Source organism: Cyrtonyx montezumae, unplaced genomic scaffold (assembly GCF_038088225.1).
Source record: "Cyrtonyx montezumae isolate F1298 unplaced genomic scaffold, pur_monq_1.0 scaffold_20, whole genome shotgun sequence".
NCBI lineage: Eukaryota > Metazoa > Chordata > Aves > Galliformes > Odontophoridae > Cyrtonyx > Cyrtonyx montezumae.
In genome coordinates this window covers 3,967,871-3,987,768 of record NW_027071937.1, presented here as the reverse complement: position 1 = coordinate 3,987,768, position 19,898 = coordinate 3,967,871, and the positions used below count along the sequence as shown (strand labels likewise).

Sequence of the window (19,898 nt, the reverse complement as noted above, 5' to 3'; positions counted from 1 at the left end):
AAAGGGACAGCTGAGCCTTCCCTCTCTAGAGCTCAATGCTTTGCTCGAGTGCAACATTACTTCTTCTACCACCCTGGGCAGCTATATTTAAGCAGTCACTGAGAGTTAGCAGAATTGGCCCTGCTAAGAAGCAGTTTCTCATTTTTAATGAGCTTCCAGTTTAGTGATACAGGAAGCCAGCTTGCACTTCAAGCAGGAACACCTTCAGTGCTAACACGCAGCAAATGGGTGATAGCTAAAGGGAAGTAAACCAAGACCTGTATTTTACCAAAAACAAAGCTGAGCCTTATCTCAGCATCTCTTTGCACTCCATGCTGAAACAATACTTTTATCACCGAATAAATCTTGGTGAACTAACAGCTCCTGAGCAGCCCCCTTCCCTGCTGCACCCTGTGCACAGACTGCCACTGGGGCTCAGAGGTGAGATCCTGCCCCACATACAGGCCTGCCATGGAGTGCATTCCAAGACTATGATCCTCTGCATGCAAAAAAAGTGCATTTCCAAACCCACTGCCCAGGCACCGTGGCAGAGAGACTTAGGAATTTATAAATAATTTTCTACAGTACTTATATTTAATTTTGGTTTTGACGAAAACACCATCAACCACAGCGACCAAAGCTATTTAAATCTCTGCAAAACAACACGCAATCGTCTGGCGATCCTGCTGCCCAGACCTGAAAGGTGAATCAATACCAACTGCAGTTAGCTGTGCATGGAGCAATAGCTGGGAGCTCTTCTGGTCCGTCTGGCAAACAGCAAGCAGCCTGCAAGGAGCAAGCCCAGCCTGCGGGGCCCTGGGCCATGCTGCGGGTCAGGCAGGCTGTGCTTCCCCCTGGGGCAAACCTGGGGCTTTGTCAGAGCTTTAGCATGATTAACTCCATGCTTTTACATGTCAAACCCATTCTGCAACCTACTGATTTCTGCAGCGGATTTAGCTTAGCGTGTCATGGCAGTGGGCTTCTGAAAGACAAAGACATGTTTAGAAAAATATCCTTGGTGCCATTGTTATAGGGTAAATACCTCCCAGACCTTCTGTGTCTAATGCTGCCACCTGATAATGCGTGTCTACCCTGCACAAGCTGCAGCTTTGTTCCAAGGGAAACTTTACTTTGCCAGAAATTGAGAGCTTTCAGCTGGGTCCAGCCAATGAGTCAACAAAATGATGCTGCAGTACGGCGACAAGAACTGCTGCAAGCCATCCATCAAGTCAGCAGCAGCCCGCCAACACGTGACCCACGTATATTAATATCATTCCGTAGTGTAAGAAGCATCTGGTGGCAGCCTGGTTAAATGCCATAGCTTTATAATTGCTATCTAGTACCAAGAGCTAAAAAATACCTATGTCTAGGACAGTATGTTTTTAAGACTCTGCAATAAGGAAAATAATGGTCTATGGTAGCCCACAGACCTTCGTATTTTCTCTGTTCTTACCTGAAAACTCACGGTGTGTGCATGAAGAGGAATAAAAAGAGAGGATGAGGAGAAGATGGGGCACTGCTCGGCAAACTTTTTGCTTGGAAACCTTTCCTTTCTACTCTATTTACAGATTTACCTAACGTAATCAACTTGCTTCCTGCCCCAGTTAAGTGGGTAAGTGTCCCCCACGTACTCATGAACTCTGCTCTGAAGCTCAGCAAACAACTCTCAGCTCCATCCACTTGTGAACTGCTGATGTCTGTAGAAGAATGACAGATGGAAAGGATCTTTCCTGCTCCATTTCTGGAAACGCTGCAGTCGACAAAGTCTTTGAACATACTAAATGTGCCATCACTCTTCATTAACCTGAAAAACAACTATGCACCTATTACAGAGGCTGCAAAATATGACAGTCTCTCAAAGAAATGTTGGAAGAGGCATGTGACTTGGGAAAACAGGTGTAATGAAGATATATAAAGAGCCCCAAGTTCCTCCACAGAAGACCCCTGACAGCCTCTATGACTTTAAACACTGCATTTCCATGTCCATCCTGATGATAAACACAAACCACAGATCCAAAAGGCTCCTCACAAAACGGCCTGATTGCCACTTTGCTAAAAACAAACAGCACCCTATATAGCAGTCACAACCATAAATCACAGAACTGAACCCATTCATATGGAAAGTCTGAAAGAAGAATCCCAGCTAAAAACCTATAGAAAACGTTTCCCTGACTTCAATACATCAAGCACATTCGAGTTAATTTGCCATTCACTGGCAGAGAACAGAGCGGATGAAGAGTTGAGCTGGTTTTCTGGCAGCTGTAAGAATCCATACTTCATGGGAGATCACTTGAAACTCTAATACATTTGTAACTTATCATGATAAAACATATTAACATTCAAAGCCCTAAGAACCTTACAACTCAGACTACAAAATGAAAGGGCTTTTCCACCCAAGGAAAGTCAACTGAAATCAAGGGGAAGGTTGGGAACTCAAGCGCCATATTCCCAACTGATTCCCTATACTACATGGTTTTACTTTGGAAAAAGACTGTCCTCTTGCAAAGTGGATTTAAGCTAATTAGAAGCCAAACTAGAAATGAAAGGAAATACTTTGGATAATTCACATATTTACAGGAAGCTGCTTCTCAAAGACAGAAAGATTAAGTCCAGCTCTGCTGAACAGAAGTGGCTGCCAAGCTCCAAGGAGGTTTCTCTTGCAGGCACTCTCCCCACCACCCAGCAGTCTGTTCTCAAAACTGTTTGTATCTATTCCCCCCCTGCCAAGGACATCTCAGTGCTTAATAATGTTTTCAGTTATTCTTTTCTGTTTCTTTAAAGGATGCTCTTGTGTTTCCATAAGGAATAAAGAAACCAGAAAAACTAAACCTGCTCCTCCAGCAACTTAAAAACAACATATTCCATTGTAAAGCAGAAAATCCTGTTTTGCGCTCTCCAGTTAAGAACCATGTCTGCATTTGCAAAACAATCCAAGAAATGCCAGCTCCACTGAACACTTGGCAATTCAAGCATCCAGTGGGAGACAAGTCAGCTGCAGACCCAGCAGCAGAGCTCCAGGCTCACACTTAGGTGTTAGCCATAACCCAGCTTAAAACCAAGCGGGCATCCTGTTTTTACACAGCAGTCTGCAATGATTCTCTTAGTCTTTAATGTCAAATCCACCACCTTTGTGCCTCTGTAATGACTGTGTGGTGGTTTTTCATTTTATGCAGCCAGAAATTCATGGCATAAAAGGATAAGATGTACACAGAGCAACTGATGCTTGCCACCCAGCACACAAAAAGCTAACGCACAGCAGATGCAAAAACACACTGCTATTGGTGGGAGGCCTAACTAAATGATGGCAGCTCCGCTCTTGATGTCACTGTGGCTGACATTAAAGGACAAAAGGACTAATTCTGATCCCGAGGCCACAGAATATTCCAATAACCTGCTGAAAGCACACGCTGCCAGCCAACAGGAGGCAGGTGGCAAACAGTTGGGCAAAGCCACCCAAGCAATAATCAGGTTACTGGGATAGAAACAACCAATGTTGTGAGCAAATAAGCCTGCATAATCAACCTCACCATCTACAAGAAGCTCTCCAGATGTAATAGGATGAATGAATGCTTACAGCTGCTTTTTTTCTGCATTTCAAACTCAGACACGACTGTGTCATATTCTTCGTTAGCTCCCACAACAAGACAGATTGGGATTTGGAGGCTCCATAAGCTCTCCCTAGTAGAGACATAACCCCATTCATTTTCTAACATTGTCTATCAAGCTTATTTCATAAAATCAGCAGCCAAACCAGAGCCTAATAATGAGATACCTATTTTGAAAAAATACCTAGAGGGGAAAAAAAAAAAAGGAACCATTTTCATCTAAAATACCCATAAATCACTTTATTTACAGATTACAGCTTGGGGCTCGCTGATGGGATTTCTCTTGTTTCCATCACACCAGCATCTGCTCTCTTCATGTGAAACCAAAAAGATTCCCAAGGACATTAGAGTACTTTCACACACTGGACCACTCATATCTCAAAGAGTCTGCCTAGTTCAGGTAGCTACACAGCATCTGATTGTGTCGTATTACTGTACAGAGAGAGTCATCTCCAGGATGGAAGGTAACAGCCAAGCATGAGAAAAGCCACAACAAGAAGAAATTGTAGATCAGATATGAGAGCAAGCCACACTGCTTTCAGAGCAGTGATTGCTACTAGGGGTTATACAGAGCACATGTATTGCAGATAAGAACTCAGACTGAATTGTACAGTGTAATCTGAAATACAGTCATGATATTCCTGGGGGTGAACAGCTTCAGAGAGCATCACTGTTTCAGGAGGAGGCTTCTTCTCCTAAACTACCATCACCTTAATTTATATCTTTTGTCCGTCTGTTAACAATTTTCTATTACCTTAATGTCAGTATTACCATTTCACCTCCAGAGAAGCATAGCCCAGAAAGAGAATTCCCAAGGTCAAGCCCGTGCTATCACTGGATCATAAAAAAGCATAGCCATGTCATACAAAAGCTCACCTGCTGGGACCCGATGAAAAACCAAGAGAAAACAAAACAAGGAAACCAAAGAAGAAAACAAAACAAACAAGGAAAATCCTTAAACAAATAAAGACCATCTTTGAAATCCGCTCAGTCCATCCACGTAAGCGTTGCCCGTTCATGGTGACCTTCATTTTCAAGATGTGGCATTTTATTTTAAAAACACGACCTACATTTGAATTGCTGTTTAAGAGCACAGATGCACACAGTGCTTTGCATGTTAAATATGTGGCTTTATTGAGGCTTGCATTTCACACATGCCCATTATTTCAACAGTTAATCTGCTCTGACATTGCTTATTGTTACGGGATCTAGAAAATAAGAGCGCGCCCATCATTAAGAGTTTGATAGCAAGTAGGCTATCTTCTGAGAGGCTCAGCAGACTGGGAAGGAAAAAAGGCTGCCCAGCTGTCAGTCAGACCTTTTAATCAGGCCAAAACACTTTGCTGCAGAGAGGGGCTTCAATCTCTCCAATCCACACTGCCATCGCTCATGCTGCTTTCTTAATTAGCAGCAAGTGGACAACAGCTGTCAGTAGCCTGGAGGCCAGAAAGTTATCAGCAGAAAGAGACGTGTGTTAGGGACAGAACTGTGTGGGGCCAGCCTTGGATTAGTCCACGTAGGACTCCACAGCCAGAATAGATGCTGACACATGGCCCCGTACAGTCACACCAGGAGGATGCTCTTCCAAACAGCTCTGGGCTGGTTGCTTTAACATATGACTAACAGCTTTTTTATTTTTATTTTTTTTGTATCTGTATTCCCGTAACAGGAAAAGTTAAGCTGAGAATAGAAGGAAATGGGAAGGCCATCCTAATGTCCTGATGGAAAAACATTGGGGTCAACTCAAATGAAGTCTTTAGGTCTGCTCCGGAGGTTCAGAGCAAAAAAGCAGAAACACAGGGAGCTGGGGGGAGACGTTTCACTTACCTGAAAGAAACCCTATCTGAGGACACAAACTTCAGAGGCATCTACAAGCTGTATCCTCAAACAGCATGAAGAAGAAAAACTCTTACCAAGTCATTTCTGGATTAGACCCCCCGAACCCAAGTCACTGACTGCGACACGATGTGGCACATATTGCTCCAGCACAGATCAAGAATACACTTGTGTCCTAAAGAGGAAATACAGTCTGGTCAAGCCTACCATGCTGTTATCTGACAGCTTCCTAACTCCGATGGTGGCCTGGCTTGGGCTAGGAGACCCTGCTAAGGAACTGTGGTGGCAGCCATCAAGTCCCTTGCAGAACCTGCCCTGCTAACAGAAGCTTGCTACAGGCCTCACTCCTGCCATACAGAGGACAGTAAATATGAACTAACAAAGAAATGCTTTTTCATTTCAAAGAAATAAAATAATAGCTTCCCTGTTGGACGCCGTGATTACTGTAATTTGTGGAAGTGGGGGAAACTGAACGCAATTTGTAAGTGATCAAATGTGTTGTTAAATTTGCCTGCTGCCCATGTGTCGAAGAAAATCTGCCATCTCCCTAACGACCACTTGAACTTCTTCAGGAAAGGTGGGCTTCTTTCAAATTTGACTGTAACCTACCCAGACAGCATAAATTTGGAGCAATTTTCTGAAGCCTGGCTGGTAGGTTGAAGTTCTGGCACTTCTAAATATACATCGGCTTTGTGAGCTTGAACCTACACAAGGGAAGCTGGGCTGCAGATGGAAGCACTTCCCCAAGCTGCCAGTAGACCAGCAACACATTTAAAAACCCTCATCAAATTAAGTGCTTAATTACAACTCAGACTTTGAGACTCTGGAAATTAGGATAATCTTCTGGGAAATTTATTAGTCTTCTGCAAAAGAAATTACAACATACAAGCCAAAAAAAGCACAGAGCTTGGAGAGCACCATCCCATCAAAACACATCTTGCACTAGATTCCTCACCCTAATTCCCAGAGAACGTTTGTGGTGAGATCCTCAATTTAATGTCAGATTCTCAAGACTTGGTGAAAAATTAGGATTGGCAAAACTAGAGTGCTAAATCACATAAAAAGCTGAGAAACTTTTGTTGAGCTAATGGAAAACTGGCTGTCCAGGGATGTTCAGACTCGACCAGGTGAGCATACCAGAGGCAGGGTCACCAAATGCACTGCTTGGAGATGTTCTTAGCACAGCCACCCACATTTTGCCAGCAGATCCTGGCTGCAGCCTTGCCTGCCTGCTCCACACCTCTAGGTGGCATGCTGTGTGCACACAACATACCTGCACCTTCTGACAAACAAAGTGATGCTGTGCTATGCAGGGCTGTGTCTGTCACTCTCACCACCCAGCAAGACCTCAAACACCTACAAAACGTGACTTGAGAACCCACTGAAAGGACACGCAGCTCTAACAAGAAACTGAGCAGGCAAAAGAAGCTCATGGAGAAGTAGATACCATCTGACCAAAGCAGCAACTTAAACACTGAGATTAAATGAAGCTGAGGTGGAAGCTGTACTTACTGTTCTCATCTCACAGCATACAGCACTCTTCACCACCACCCATCACAGAGCAAAAGGGACAGTAAATGCTTGCACAATGCTCCAAAAATATAAAGCTCCAGATGAACTCAAAGAAACTATTACTCATTTTCCTTTCTGATTCATGAAGTTATTACATCAAAGAAAACTGAGCTTTGTTCCTCAAAATAAGCCAGGACATCCCACGTTTCCCACTGCTACCACCATCATGAGCCATGTTCAGCACTAAGAGAAGCTCCACTGCTCACCCCTTTGCTGTGACATAAGTACCACCATTTGGGGACACATCCCTACCCACCCCCAGAGCAACACCACTGAGTCAAAGCCTCGTGACACATCTGGGCAGGATGTGTTACAAAGCATTAAGAGTGGATGTGCAAAAAAAACCTAAAAGCTAGGAGAAGCAAAAGGTGGTAAGAGGTGATAAAGAAGAAATGACATCCTCATGTCAATGACAACTAAATGAAAAGCAATTCCAACACAGAGCTCAGCAGCAAAACGAAGGGAGTGCTGAGCTGTGGGCTGGAAATATCTCAGAAGCAGAGCCAGGGGAGTGTTACATTGGGTCTATGTGTGTAAGAGACCGACTGCAGGTGAAAGCTGCCTGACCGAGGCCTTGGCTAAGGAACATCAGCACCAGGAAATCCTCAAAGCCACAGAGCCAGGACAGAGCCCAGCGCACAGAGACAGAAGCTGTTGCATCAACTCAGCATGGGATAAATGAAGTAAATTTGTACCCTGGAGCGAGAGTCTGGGGAGTGTCCAGACAAGCCCTTACAAACATTAACCAGCCTGAAGTTAAATACCTCTCTGTAAACTATCCTCCAGACTTTGACACCATAAGAAACGGAAACTTCTTCCCAATATAAAATTTGAAGGTAGCAAAAATGTGAAAGCGGTTATTGATACGGCTTAAATACATTTCAGTGCAGATCATTTGAGCTCACCCTGCTCCCCACTGATCTTAAGGCAAGACTTAGGATGAACAGCTACTCTGGCAATTGTCAGCACGTACTTCCTGCCATGAAAAAAATATATCATCCATATATCTCAGTACAGAAATCCACGCTCTCTTTAAAACAATCCACGATAGGGTTTACATATCAACTGGCTTTGTGCCACCGACACTCCCTCAAACCGTGGTTACACCCAGCACACAGCTCAGTGTGGAACAGCTGAAGGGGAAGATGTTTCATACACGTTCCCAGGGTAAAGTGCTTCTGAGAAGCACTGGTCTGGGATTTACACTGTTCTAATGCAAGAATAAATATCATCTCTGAGTGCACAACCTATTTCCTTCACCGCTGTCCCAGATTCACACGTGAATAAAACCCATCTGAGCTTTCCTGTTCAGCTCCCCATCTTCAGCACCAGAAAGAAATCCCAGCATCACACAAAACCATCAACTGAATGAGAAGTGCTGCAGATTAGGTCTTAACCTCTCGATAACACTGCTTGTAGCAGCAGTGGGGCTGTCTGCCAACCATGGAGAGCTCTGAAACTCTGTCAGTGCTGATCTTTATGCTGAACACAAATGTCTGTGAGCTGCTTGTACAGCCACACAGATCTCCTTGTCTAGCAGTGCTGCCACAATGCAGCCGCAGTGAGGCAGGGTGTCAATGCAAACATTATTGTATTAATTGCATCTGTTGATTAAAGCAGCCCAAGAACAGCCTTGTTTCAATTGCTGGCTTTATAATTCAGTACTGAAACGCGACTGTAAGTGTTAGATGGATGAGTCAACAGATAAAACACAAAAGCATTTGTGAAGAGCATCTCACTGCAGTAATCTGACAGGCTGCGCAGCTACACAAAACAGGGGACTTCACTGACACAGCTTGCCCACGTATACCTTAACTTTTTCTTTTTTTTTTTCCTTTTTTCTAAACTTTACAGTCAAAGCTGAGGAAACACACACACTGACACCTGTGTGCAGAGGAGAGATGCTTAAAGATGCATGTACCATGTGAAAACAGTGCCTAACACTGCTTTTTAAGCTAAACCTTCTCATTAGGCAGTTCACAATGGCTCTCCTCCACATTTTGGAAGCTTTGGGGAGAGGAGGAGCCTTCAGCCTGACAGGGGAGCACAGTTCTGGCAGATCAGCCCAACACGGACACGGCGTAGTGCTTTCCTTCCAGTCTCACTCAGCTGAAATCATTTCTGCTGTTTCACATGAGGTCAGCAGCTTCAGACCACCAAACGAGCGCTTCGTCCAGACTGATCTCTCCCTCATTCAAAACCAGCTGCAGCTCACCTTCTTCAATCCTGGGAGAAGCACCTGGCATCACCCACTGATCCGTTCTCATCTGCAATGAGCCGTTCACACTTGCAGCTAACGGAGAGCTCAGCCTGGCAGTTTTGTTTTCCTCCACTCTCACTGGAGGCCGAGATGACACAGAGCACTCTGGAGCAGGACATGCTTTAAAACATTTCTCATTGCAGTGCCACGGCCAAGGACAGGTCTGCATGATGGCACTTGGCACCAGCTTACCTGCCATTAAGGTCCAAAGGCACACACAGGGCTTCCACTGGGAATTTCCTTACCTGGGCTGGGCCGCAGTTCCTGGATCTTCTTGCAAAGGAAAGCACTGTGCAGGTTTTTTCTCCAACGTCATTTTCCAAAGCAGGATGAAAGCAAAGCAAAACCAGAACGCACAACAGAGAACAGGGCCAAGGACTCCAGTAATTCACCCCAAAATGCACATGCACAGAAAGCGAGCAGCACTTTGGGCTCTTAACTATGCCTGCCCACAAGCCTGGCTGCTGTTCTGCCAAACATCTGTCACAGCCAAGTGCGAAACTCAAGAAGAGAGCAGCAAAACGAGACAGTGCCCTGGTGCCATGAGTGCCACTGCCACCCTGTCCCCGCCGCCTGCTCCAGGCACACTGCCACCAGGTCACCAGGGCCCTGCACTCTGCCATGCTGAGCACCAACACGAAAGCCATTCCCCTTTCTCACAGCAGATGCCTTTTTTTTTCTGCAGAGCTTCGAAATAAGATGTGCTTTTCATTTGCAGTTATTGTGCAAAGCAAAGGCAGATAAATTGCCTCCTAGGTTTCACCCAGAAGCCGACACAATTACTGCAAAACCTGCAGCTTGCAGCAGAAATGATTATGGTTTATCTTGTTTTCAGTTGTGCAAAACATGGAACGAAATAAATAATAACTGTAATCTCAACTGGACTTCTCCTGACAAGCAAATGACTGAAACTTGAGTCAGAAATCCCATTTTACCCATTGCAAGAGTAACCCTGGCAATTCTTCAGCTGGTTTGGTTCAGGATAAAGGGCATTTTACAGCTGCATGAGTTGGAATATTTTGGGAAAGGGAGATGTTTTCAATTTCTTCTGGTTCATTTAACGAAATCTAAACATCAGAGCTTAAAATAATCCTGATGGACAAAACTGCCCAGACCTTTCCATCCAGTACAACACAACCACACACTGCATCAGAAACTACTCCATATCCTCTCCTTTGGTAAAACAGGGGGAGGGAGAAAAAATAAGCCAGAGCATCTACACAGAAGAGCAGAAACCTCTCTACCCAGACCCATTTGTTTTACTCTGAAAGTACTGACAGATGAGTAATGAAAACTCTGCTGCAGACACAGGCTCCTCTTTAAGCAGCATCAGTTAATAAACCACAACCACAGCTGCAAAAATATTGAGGAATTTAACCAAATAACCCCCTCAAGGGCACTGAAGGATAGAGACAGGAACCGATTCTGTGACTTGGTATCATCCCAAAAACTAACATAATAACATGCAGCATCAACACAGCACTCCTGTCCTGGGTATGGGAAGACTGAATAACAGCTTTGCTATATTTATGCTATTGAACGTGATGATTTCTTGTATTATTTCATTTCCCCATGATGATAATGCTTGAAACATGACACTAGGTTGCCAAAGCTTCTAGGATCAGAGTACCTCAGGAATTAAATGCTAAAAACAAATGAAAATAATAGAACACCCACAGCCTGTGAGCACTCCCCATGGAGCAAGCCACAATACTGCTAACCTTGCAGCTATTTTGCCTAAGATATCAACTCTGGATCCCAGACTGAGCTGGACCCCATCAGCAGCCACAGGAACACAACATACACACCAAGAATGGCTCTGGAGTCAGTTATGCCCTCATAGGATGGGGGAATTTTGTGGTTGTTGCCAGCAGGGCTCCACCAGACCACGTCACCCAAAGCTGCCATCCCACGTGTTATTATTTACACAAGCCTTGAGCACTCCCTGAACTCGAGAAGCATCAAAACAGTGACATCAGCACTCACCAACCTTCAGATGTGGCTCTGATTGCTGCTTAATGCAACTGCACACCTTGCTGCCAGAGCTGCTCGGGATCTGCAGACAGACTGACCTGCCAGCCATCATCCCGGGTCCCTGGCGATCCTCTTGCATCACTCGAACCTTGACCAGAGCAAGAAGCATAAAACAGCATCCAGGTGGTAACGCTGGATGCAGACAACCCTGGGCAACTGCCAGCATGTCTTTTGTTCACTAAACACCCCCAGGCAATGCTGCACACTGTGCCAGGGTCGGGCAGGGATGGCCATGATCCCTCAGACCGAGGTACTTCCCAGGCTGCCAGCCAGACGAGAGCTGAGAGAGAATTTCATGCATCTCACTTGCGGTGTACCTGACGTCTCCAAGGAGCCCTAGCCATATTACAGTGAAATGTACACCTAAGGTTTGAGGTCTGCTGAACAAGGCCGTAATTCAGGAGAAAAACCTACAAGTAAGAGCTGCCAACACATATTTAAAGCGTTTGTGTAAATGCTTTCACCCGAGACAGACGGGAGCAAAAACATCTTTGTTTCAAGTCTATCTGGAAGCGCACAGTCACGAGACCCAGACTGCCTTTGAGTGGTTTTCATGAGATGGTTTGCCACTTTTGCTGTGATACTTCAGCATTCACCCACCCCTCCCTGTCCCTGATCCTCCCGATCCATCCCCAGCAGACATGAACAAGCAACCCCTGAAATGATGTGTGCCATTGGCACTGGATGGGGGAGCGGAATACAGGACAGCAGCACCTCCCATTTTCCAAGAGTATTTACACACACAGGCCAATGCTCTCGATGTAAGTCCCCATAAATTCACAGTTGAGCACCAACCAACACTGCTGGTAAACCTTCCTGGTTCCTCAAACTTACTATTCTTGCTTGTATGTCATTTAGTTGAAGGCATCTTCTAATTAGAAAAGCAGAATCCACACACACACACAACGCAAACACATAGAAATGATTTAAATGCCAAAAATATCCAAAAATGGATATTTCTTTGCTTATGAAATGTTTAGCACTCATCACTCCTAGTGATGGAACCCAAGCTGCATTGGAAAGTCAAGCAAAAAGTGGATGGGAAACCATCTGTGTTTTATTTTGCCATACACAAACCGCCAAATTCACTTTAGTAAAGCAAGAACCCAAAAGAAAAAAGGGTAACCCACCACCCAGCAAAAGCTTTCTAAGCAGTACTGCCCTGTTATCTGATGCCCACCAGCAGAAGGATCCACCAAGCACAGCTGTCTGGCACTGGTTGCAAAGTACTGCACACCCAGAACGAAAGCATTGATTTCCCTGTGTGCCCTTTGTTAAACCATGTTCGGTTCCCAAAGGAAACTTTCTAAATATGGAATTAATTCCTGCGGCTGTTCTGCCCCATCTGCAGCAGTGAGGACAAAGTGGGAAGCACAACAAGCACACCAGAAGGTGGTGTAGATGCAACAGTGGGTGCTGAGAACACGCTCCTCTGCCACTGGTCACTGAAGATTACCTGCAGAGTAACAGACCTACAACCACACAACCGAGGCTCAATCAACCAACCAGGCTGCAGCACCTTTTTAATCAAAATTTGCCATCACTATTCCTTGACCTTAAACCTCTAGTGATGCTTCCCCTCGTTGTTCCAGAAACCTATGAAGAAAAATCTCATTTATTCTCTTTCAAAACAGAATTATCCTGTGTTGTTGGTCCGTACGAGACAGGAGATGGAAGTTATTTAGAAAACAGACCACCTCTCCTCTTCTTCTGCCCCTGTGCATATCCTCGTCTTCCTTGCTCTAAGCACAAGAGCACTGTCTCACAAAGTCCAGGGAAGATGAGCTGAACCATCAGCCATAACAGCAAACAGAGGTCTTGAGGACCCCTAAGTGAAATAAGGAACATAAACAAAAGTGGACCAACAACCTCATCCACCAGCCCCCTTAGGATGCTTCACATAAGCATCCCCACATCTCTAGAGGTCTGCAGGGACACTGTTTCTTTTCCACAGAGGCAAAAATCATTCCCTCCACCCGCATCGATGCCACTCACCATGAGAAGAGACCAGCAGTGCACTTGGGAGCTGAGTAACAGAGCTGTCAGTGTGCCATGCTGCAGTCACCTGAACAGCAGAAGTGCAGAACATTCCTTGGCCAGCACGTCCCAACCTGCAGCATCCTGCAGACCTTCACCTTCTGCCTCTCTGCCTTCCAGCAAGCTTCCATGAAAGCTGCAGGCTGCCTCCTCCTCGTCACCTTTTCTCTTCCTGTCCTCTCTTTGACATTTCCCCTATCTGCTCTATTTTCACACAACACAGTCTACCTTTCTGTGGAATAAACCAAGGGTTAACCTACGTGTCCATGAGACCCACGTCTTTGCATCACTGACAGCTGTCAAAGTGTCAGCCAAAGAAGCAGTTGCAGATGGATTCCCATCCTTGGAAGGAACACCAGGTTTCCTCCGCTCACACAGCACTGTGTGACAACTAAAGCCACGCTGGTGGATGGCAGATGGGAAGTGTCCTCTGCAGGTGACAGTATGGACCTGGATGAGAGGCATCAGCGCTGGGGCTCTGACTGACAGCAACCTCCCACACATCTGTGTGTGCCAGGAGGTCAGCGAGAGCCAGAGGGAGTCACCCCACAGAACCACACCACCAGATATATTTAGCCACTGCGGTTCAAGGAAAACGACTGCTTGCACTGAAAATACAAGTAGCAACGGTTTCCAGTTTCTGCTCTTTCACTGACTGAGGCACTCAGGATTGTGCACTGACTCCTCCAAGAGTTCTGTTCTCAGACTCCAGGATAAAACATCCCATAGGTATCCTTACTTGGCTTGAAAACCACCACCAGAGAAACCACTTACACTGCTCAACTGCCACAGCTCCAAACCCAAAAGGCTTTGGTCATACTCAGAAGCACTCAGAAAGGGCACAACCAGAGACAGAACAGTGCCTGGTCACTCACCTGCACTGCTACTGAGAAACAGAAACCACGCACAACTGCATGGGTGTGAAAAAACAAACATATGCAGGATCATTTCTGGGCTAAGAGAGCGACCCAAGAGATGGCTGCGGTGCAAAAAATACCCTCTGAAGAAATGAGATCTCAATGAACTGCACCTCAGGCACGATCCTGAACGGTGCAAAGAAGCATGCAAGATGAACAGCAAGGACCCTCTGAAGATGGGAATGATCTGGTCCCCAGGATTGTGCTGCTTTAAGAGCAAGATTCCTCCCTTGATGTTCAACACTGGATGAGACCTGAAGACAACCGAACCTTCAGCGTGCTGGGAGTAAATACCCCCAGTGAGTCCTGAGCTGAATAGAGATAACTGCACTGTACTCCAGGCAGCTAAATGCCTGGAGCAGTGCTCTCAAACAACCCTCCACAGACAGCAGCTATCCAAAAGGCAAGCTTACATGGGATGTGAAAGCCCTGCAGGAAGTCACAGGATTAGGATGGAAAGCATCAAGTAGAATAAACCTTCAAGGTACAGCATCCGTATGTTCCTTGGTTTTAATAAAGGGCATTAATGAACAGACACTGCAGAAAAGCCTGTGTTTTAGGCTGATGGTGTCTCACTGCTCTCTTACTCTCTGTACGACACAGAATTGTTCAGCTCCCTGGAGCGTGTAATCCATCAGGTAAATAAATACAGGAGTTCACGTGTTGCCATGGTAACAGGAAAACCAAGCAGAAATCTGTGGCCTGCTCTGCTTCCTTGGCATCCCTGCTTTGGAAGGAACAAGTACCTTCTGTAAGTGAGGACCAAAAGCACAGATGCATCAGTTCTAGAGCAAAGAACATCCAAGGCCGGATGCTGCTCTCCTCCTTGGGTCAAAGGGGTTCTGTTTACACAGGTATGTGGAGGTTTGGCTGGGGGACTCCAGAACCAGTAACCAAACCACTCTGCCTTGTCCCACACCACTGTGTGGCTCCACTTCACTCCTGCTACAGTGCCCTTCTGTTGAGCACACAGCAGAACTGAGAGGCTCCTGAGGGAGCCCGCCCTCTCCTCCCTGGTGGACAGAACAGGAGCTATAATTTCTCATTTATTTTGGTATTTTATTAAGCATGGACCACGTGTTTCATTTAAAAACCCAGGGAGCACATAAGCTCTCCAGGGACTCAGCTCTAACGATGTTTCCGTACCCCACAGCCCGACTAGATGAGTGCTTTGTCACTCCCTATGAAATGCAGACAGTCACAACCAAAGCCCAAATGGTTCTGAAGCTATTTAAGGAGACACGTTATCAGCCAACAGCCTGTTTTATGTACAGCACAATGGGTCTTGCTCGTCTTTCTGTTCCCTTAAGAAAAAAACAAACAAACACAAAGAAGCAGACCTCAGATCTCACAGTTTGTTTCATGACTCTGCATCCTTTGTTCAGACACATTTGGACAAATATTATCCCCAAATGACTGCGGCATTACAGACTGCACAGAGTGACCCTATCCACCCAACTCTGTGTCAATCACAACTTCAAACTCTGAAACAGTTTCCAAGAGCACTCAGTACCCCAGCAGCTGCTTTCCAGCCCTCCCTTCCCCTCCACTTCACACTTAAGACTGCATTTCTCTCTCCAACAACGCCCGCCTTAAAGAAAAGCAAACGTAAGCAGCTGAAAGAGGATGCTTCCCCAAACAGACACTTTCTCTTGCCCAGCCAATCCCCACCACCCTAAAATCACACCTCCACGCTACGACTTCACCCACCAGACTTCACAGCACTGACCTGGGCACGGCTCCTGCATGATGCCTCGAGTTCTTCAGCGTGTTGCGAGGTCGGGTCTCTAGGTAGGGGATTTTTTGGCCTCTCTGCTCTACTACAGAACCACGTTTTGTGTGTGTGTCTACAGAGTCATCTTCCAGCGTCTGAACTCTTCACGCTGCTTCGTTGGGGTGGAGTTACAGTTACTATTCTCACACGGTTATTTACTGCACGCGAATAAACAGAACGGGATCACTCATTTTTACATCTGCAATTACCATCTGTAGCACCGTCAGCGTTTGCTAAAGCCCCAAGCTGAATTCACCCCTAGCAAAAACAAGTCAGTTCAGAGCTGCTGGTTCATCCCAGGTCTACGGATGCTGCTCACCCCCTCCTCACGCCGTGACCTGCTTCCAGGAGAAAAAGTGGCAGTGACACGCCAGTGAGCACGGAGAAGAGAGAGCCAGAACCCCCCCAAGCAAAGCGTGACACTGCGACGCTATGGAAGGGATGGTGCATCAGATGAACCTCTGGTATTTCTGGAGCAGCATTTGTCCCATGATGTGATGCACACTTGTCAGGCAGTGCCAGTGCTGCGGGCTGGAAGCACGCCTGCACGCTGCCAGCAGCACTCCTGCTCCTCCACAACCGGAGCACATGAGAACGTGTCCTCGCACAGAGCAGCACAGAAGCCAGAACAAACGAGGGCTGAGTGACCACGGCACAGAGGGCTGCCCCCAGCCCTGCTCTTCTGAAGCAGGGATCTTCCTGAAGCGCTGACCTGGGAACCCCAGGGCTGCACTTCACACCTGACTCACGTTGCTGCCACACAGCCCCCAGCAGCAGAGCATCCAGCTGCTCCTTCCCATCAGAAACACCGAAAAGAGCGTTGCCTTTTTATTTTTCCCCCACGCCACATAATGAAACCGAATAACTCCAGCGTTTCATGTGCTAACGGAGGCTCCCACCGCACCGCTCCTGCTGCTCGGGAGAAACGGGGGCAGCTCCGCTGACAGCTGAGCACCAGGCAGCGCTGCAGAGCTCCGGCCGAGCCCTGCCCTGTGCCACCTGCACACCGACCTGCCCCGACCCTGCACCGCTGCAGGAAAGTTGGAGAAATCGCCTTTAATCGCGTAGGCCCCGAAGCGCTGCAGCTCTGCTGATGCTTTGCTATACCGAAAGGAGACGGTGCGAGGGAGGAAAGGAGTGGGGGGGGGGGGAGGGAGGGGGGATGGGGGGGGGAGAAAGGAAACGAAACAACGGCACAAAAAAGAAAAAGAGGGAAAAAGAAGAAAGAGGAAATAAAAAGGAGAAACGGAGCGGCAAACGCGGAGAAATATAAAATAAAATAGAAAAGAAAGGAAGAAAGAAAGAAATCCACCAGGAAAACAGCGGGCGGAGGGCGGCAGCGCAGAACGGCACGGCACGGCACGGCACGGCACGGCACGGCACGGCACGGCACGGCACGGCACATCATCGCGGCACATCGCGGCAGCCGTCCCCGCCGTCCCGTTCTGACAGCATCCCCCGCCGCCGCCGCCCGTCCCGCCTCGCCCCCCCCCCCGCCCCGGCCCAGGCCCTCTCCGGGCCCGCGGCAGCTCCGGGCCGCTCTGCAGAGGGCGGTTCGCGCAGCCGCCGTTCCCCCGCCGCCGCTCACCTGCTTTCTCGATCTTGCCGGACATGTCGGAGCCGGGATCGGCGCTCGGGCCCGGCCGCGCCAGGAGACAGCAGCGAGCGGCCGCGCCGCCGCCGCCGCCTCCTCCTCCACCACCGCCTCGTCCCCGCTGACCGCCCGCGATCCGGGAAAGGCACCGCGGCCGCCCCTGGGGCTCCGGCGGCGCTCCCTCCCCCCCGCCCAGCTCCGCCGGGCCGCGAGGGGAAGAGGCGGCCCGGGGGCTCCCGCCGCACACGCACACGCGCGCCGGGCCGCGCCGGGGCCGCAGCGCCGCACAGCGGCCGCGCCGGGAAACGCGAGCGCCGCGCCACGGGCGGGGCCCGGCCCCGGGGGAGGCGGTGCCCGGATGCGTCCGCCCCGTCGGGAGCCCCGCGTGGGGGAGCCGCGCGGTGTGGTGCTGCCGTGGGAGGGCGGGGGAGGAAAGCGCTGCGCTTCCACGTGCTGCTGTCAGACTCGGACGCGCGTGAGCAGCTGCGGATCCGGAAGGGCTCTCCTCTGTCTCTGACACCGAGCCGCGCTGCAGAGCCGCGCAGAACGACGTGCCGGGTCGTGCTGGCGTCGCACGGCCGATTTGCTCCCAGATTTGGGGGAAACCCGGAGCAGCAGCCGGGCAGCGCTCAGACGCTACAACCCCACGGCCACGCGCCGCGACCTTTGCGTCCGACCCACGGAGCCGGGAAGTTGTGCGAGAAGTGCCGACGCGATTTCCGAGACGCGCAGTCACAGAAGAGCACTCCTGCCCTCTAGTGCCCTTCCCCGGGCTGCTCCCTCCCGTCCCCATCCGTTGCTCTGCTCCGCTCCGCTCGTGGGGCCGCGGGACGGGGCGGTGCGTGTCTGTCCCTGCGGCAATGCCGAGGCTCGGGAATTCAGTGCCCCGTTCAATGAGGGTCACCGTCCCCCAGAGCCGTGGGGATGTGGCACAGGGGGACGTGTCCGTGGGGTGGGGTTGGGCCTGGGGAAAGGAGAGGGAACCCCGGAGGACAGACGTGCCGCAGTGACCCGATGTGTGTGACATCAGGGCTGCGCCAAACACCATCTGAACGAGAATTCCCTTTAGAGTACATCCCCAGTTTCAACCTCAGCGCCCTGCAGTTTCACTCAGCGCCGTCTGGCAGCACCTGCCCGGTGGTCCTGGCCGCAGGATGACCCGGTGAGCTCCTGCTGAGCTCCTGCACCGCCGGGGCTGACGGAGACGGACGGGATTTCCATGCAGCGATCCCCGTCCCGCTGCCACCCGCAGCCGTGCGGGTCCCGTCCCGCACCCGCAGCCCCTGGGACCGCTCTGCAGCCCTGGCAGATGTCCCATTGCTGGCACGTCGCTGTCGGGACTTGCCTTCCCCATCGGCTTTTTCCTTCCCCGCTCGGGTGCGGGCTGTAGAGGGCAGCAGATGCCGACGGATGGGCCGAGCCAGCTCTGGGAGCCCACGGACGGGAACCGACGGCCGAGGGGACCGGGTCCGGCCCTGTGTGCCGGGGCACACCGCAGCCCCCCTCCCTGCCCTCAGCCTCTCCTGGGCACTCATTTCCACTTGCAGATCCCGAGTGCATCTTGTCGGAGTCATGCACGGTCCCGAGGCCATCCCTGCAGCACAGCTGTGACATCGGTCGTGACAGTCAGGTACTGCAGCCACAGCTCGAGGATTAGAAGGGAAAAAAAAAAGGTGGGAAAGAAGAAAGGAAAAGAAAACGTGGAGGATCTTCTCCCACCATCCACTGCTGCTGCTCCCAAGGAGGTGGGTGCCATCGCCCCTGTGTTGCAGAGGCCCACGAGCGAAACTGGAAGAAAAATGATCCACCCAACTCACAGCCACATCACCACGGTGCAGAGTGCTCCTGAATCTCAGCTGAGCTCCCAGGTGACCCTGCCTGCCTCACCCTACGTAGCAAGCTGAAGCTCAAGGTGCCCTGTGCACCCCCACTGCAAAGAGCAAAACCGAAATGAATAATAAAAACAAAGGAAATGAAAATCAATATTCCAAAGTCAAAGAGTAAAAATTCCATCACGGCCACGGGGGTCACCTGGAGAAAGATGTAACAGGAGGTGACAGCCCCGCTGGGCAGACCTCACTGCCAACACAGAGTGCCACCTGCCCACCTTACAGCAGCAGTTCGTGTGCACGGGGACCTGGGAGGACGGGGAGAGGGACCCCCCGAGGTCTGTGGGGTGAGGAGGGGGCTGTCCTGTCCCCAGAGCAGGGCTGGCTGACCCCACACTGCTCCACCACACCACGAACCGCAGCCCGCACGCGTTCCAGACGGCATTGTCAATGTGGGGCAC

General features: G+C 49.2%; 2 protein-coding genes across 9 annotated transcripts in view; one reads left to right on the top strand and one right to left on the bottom strand.

The window, feature by feature from the left end:
* RAPGEF1 (Rap guanine nucleotide exchange factor 1) overlaps positions 1 to 17,693 on the bottom strand; it is a 73,305-nt gene extending 55,612 nt beyond the window's left edge. For all 8 annotated transcript variants that reach the window (XM_065737424.1, XM_065737427.1, XM_065737426.1 and 5 more), the window contains exon 1: positions 17,603 to 17,693. In XM_065737424.1, the coding sequence (XP_065593496.1) occupies positions 17,603 to 17,627 (25 nt within the window). In that variant the 5' untranslated portion in view covers positions 17,628 to 17,693. The remainder of the gene's footprint in view (positions 1 to 17,602) is intronic.
* Positions 1 to 19,673, top strand: part of PRRT1B (proline rich transmembrane protein 1B) — a 77,673-nt gene extending 58,000 nt beyond the window's left edge. Inside the window, exon 3 of the mRNA XM_065737502.1 lies at positions 19,662 to 19,673. The gene's annotated coding sequence lies outside the window, so the exon portion shown is untranslated. The remainder of the gene's footprint in view (positions 1 to 19,661) is intronic.
* The last annotated feature ends 225 nt before the right edge of the window (positions 19,674 to 19,898 follow it).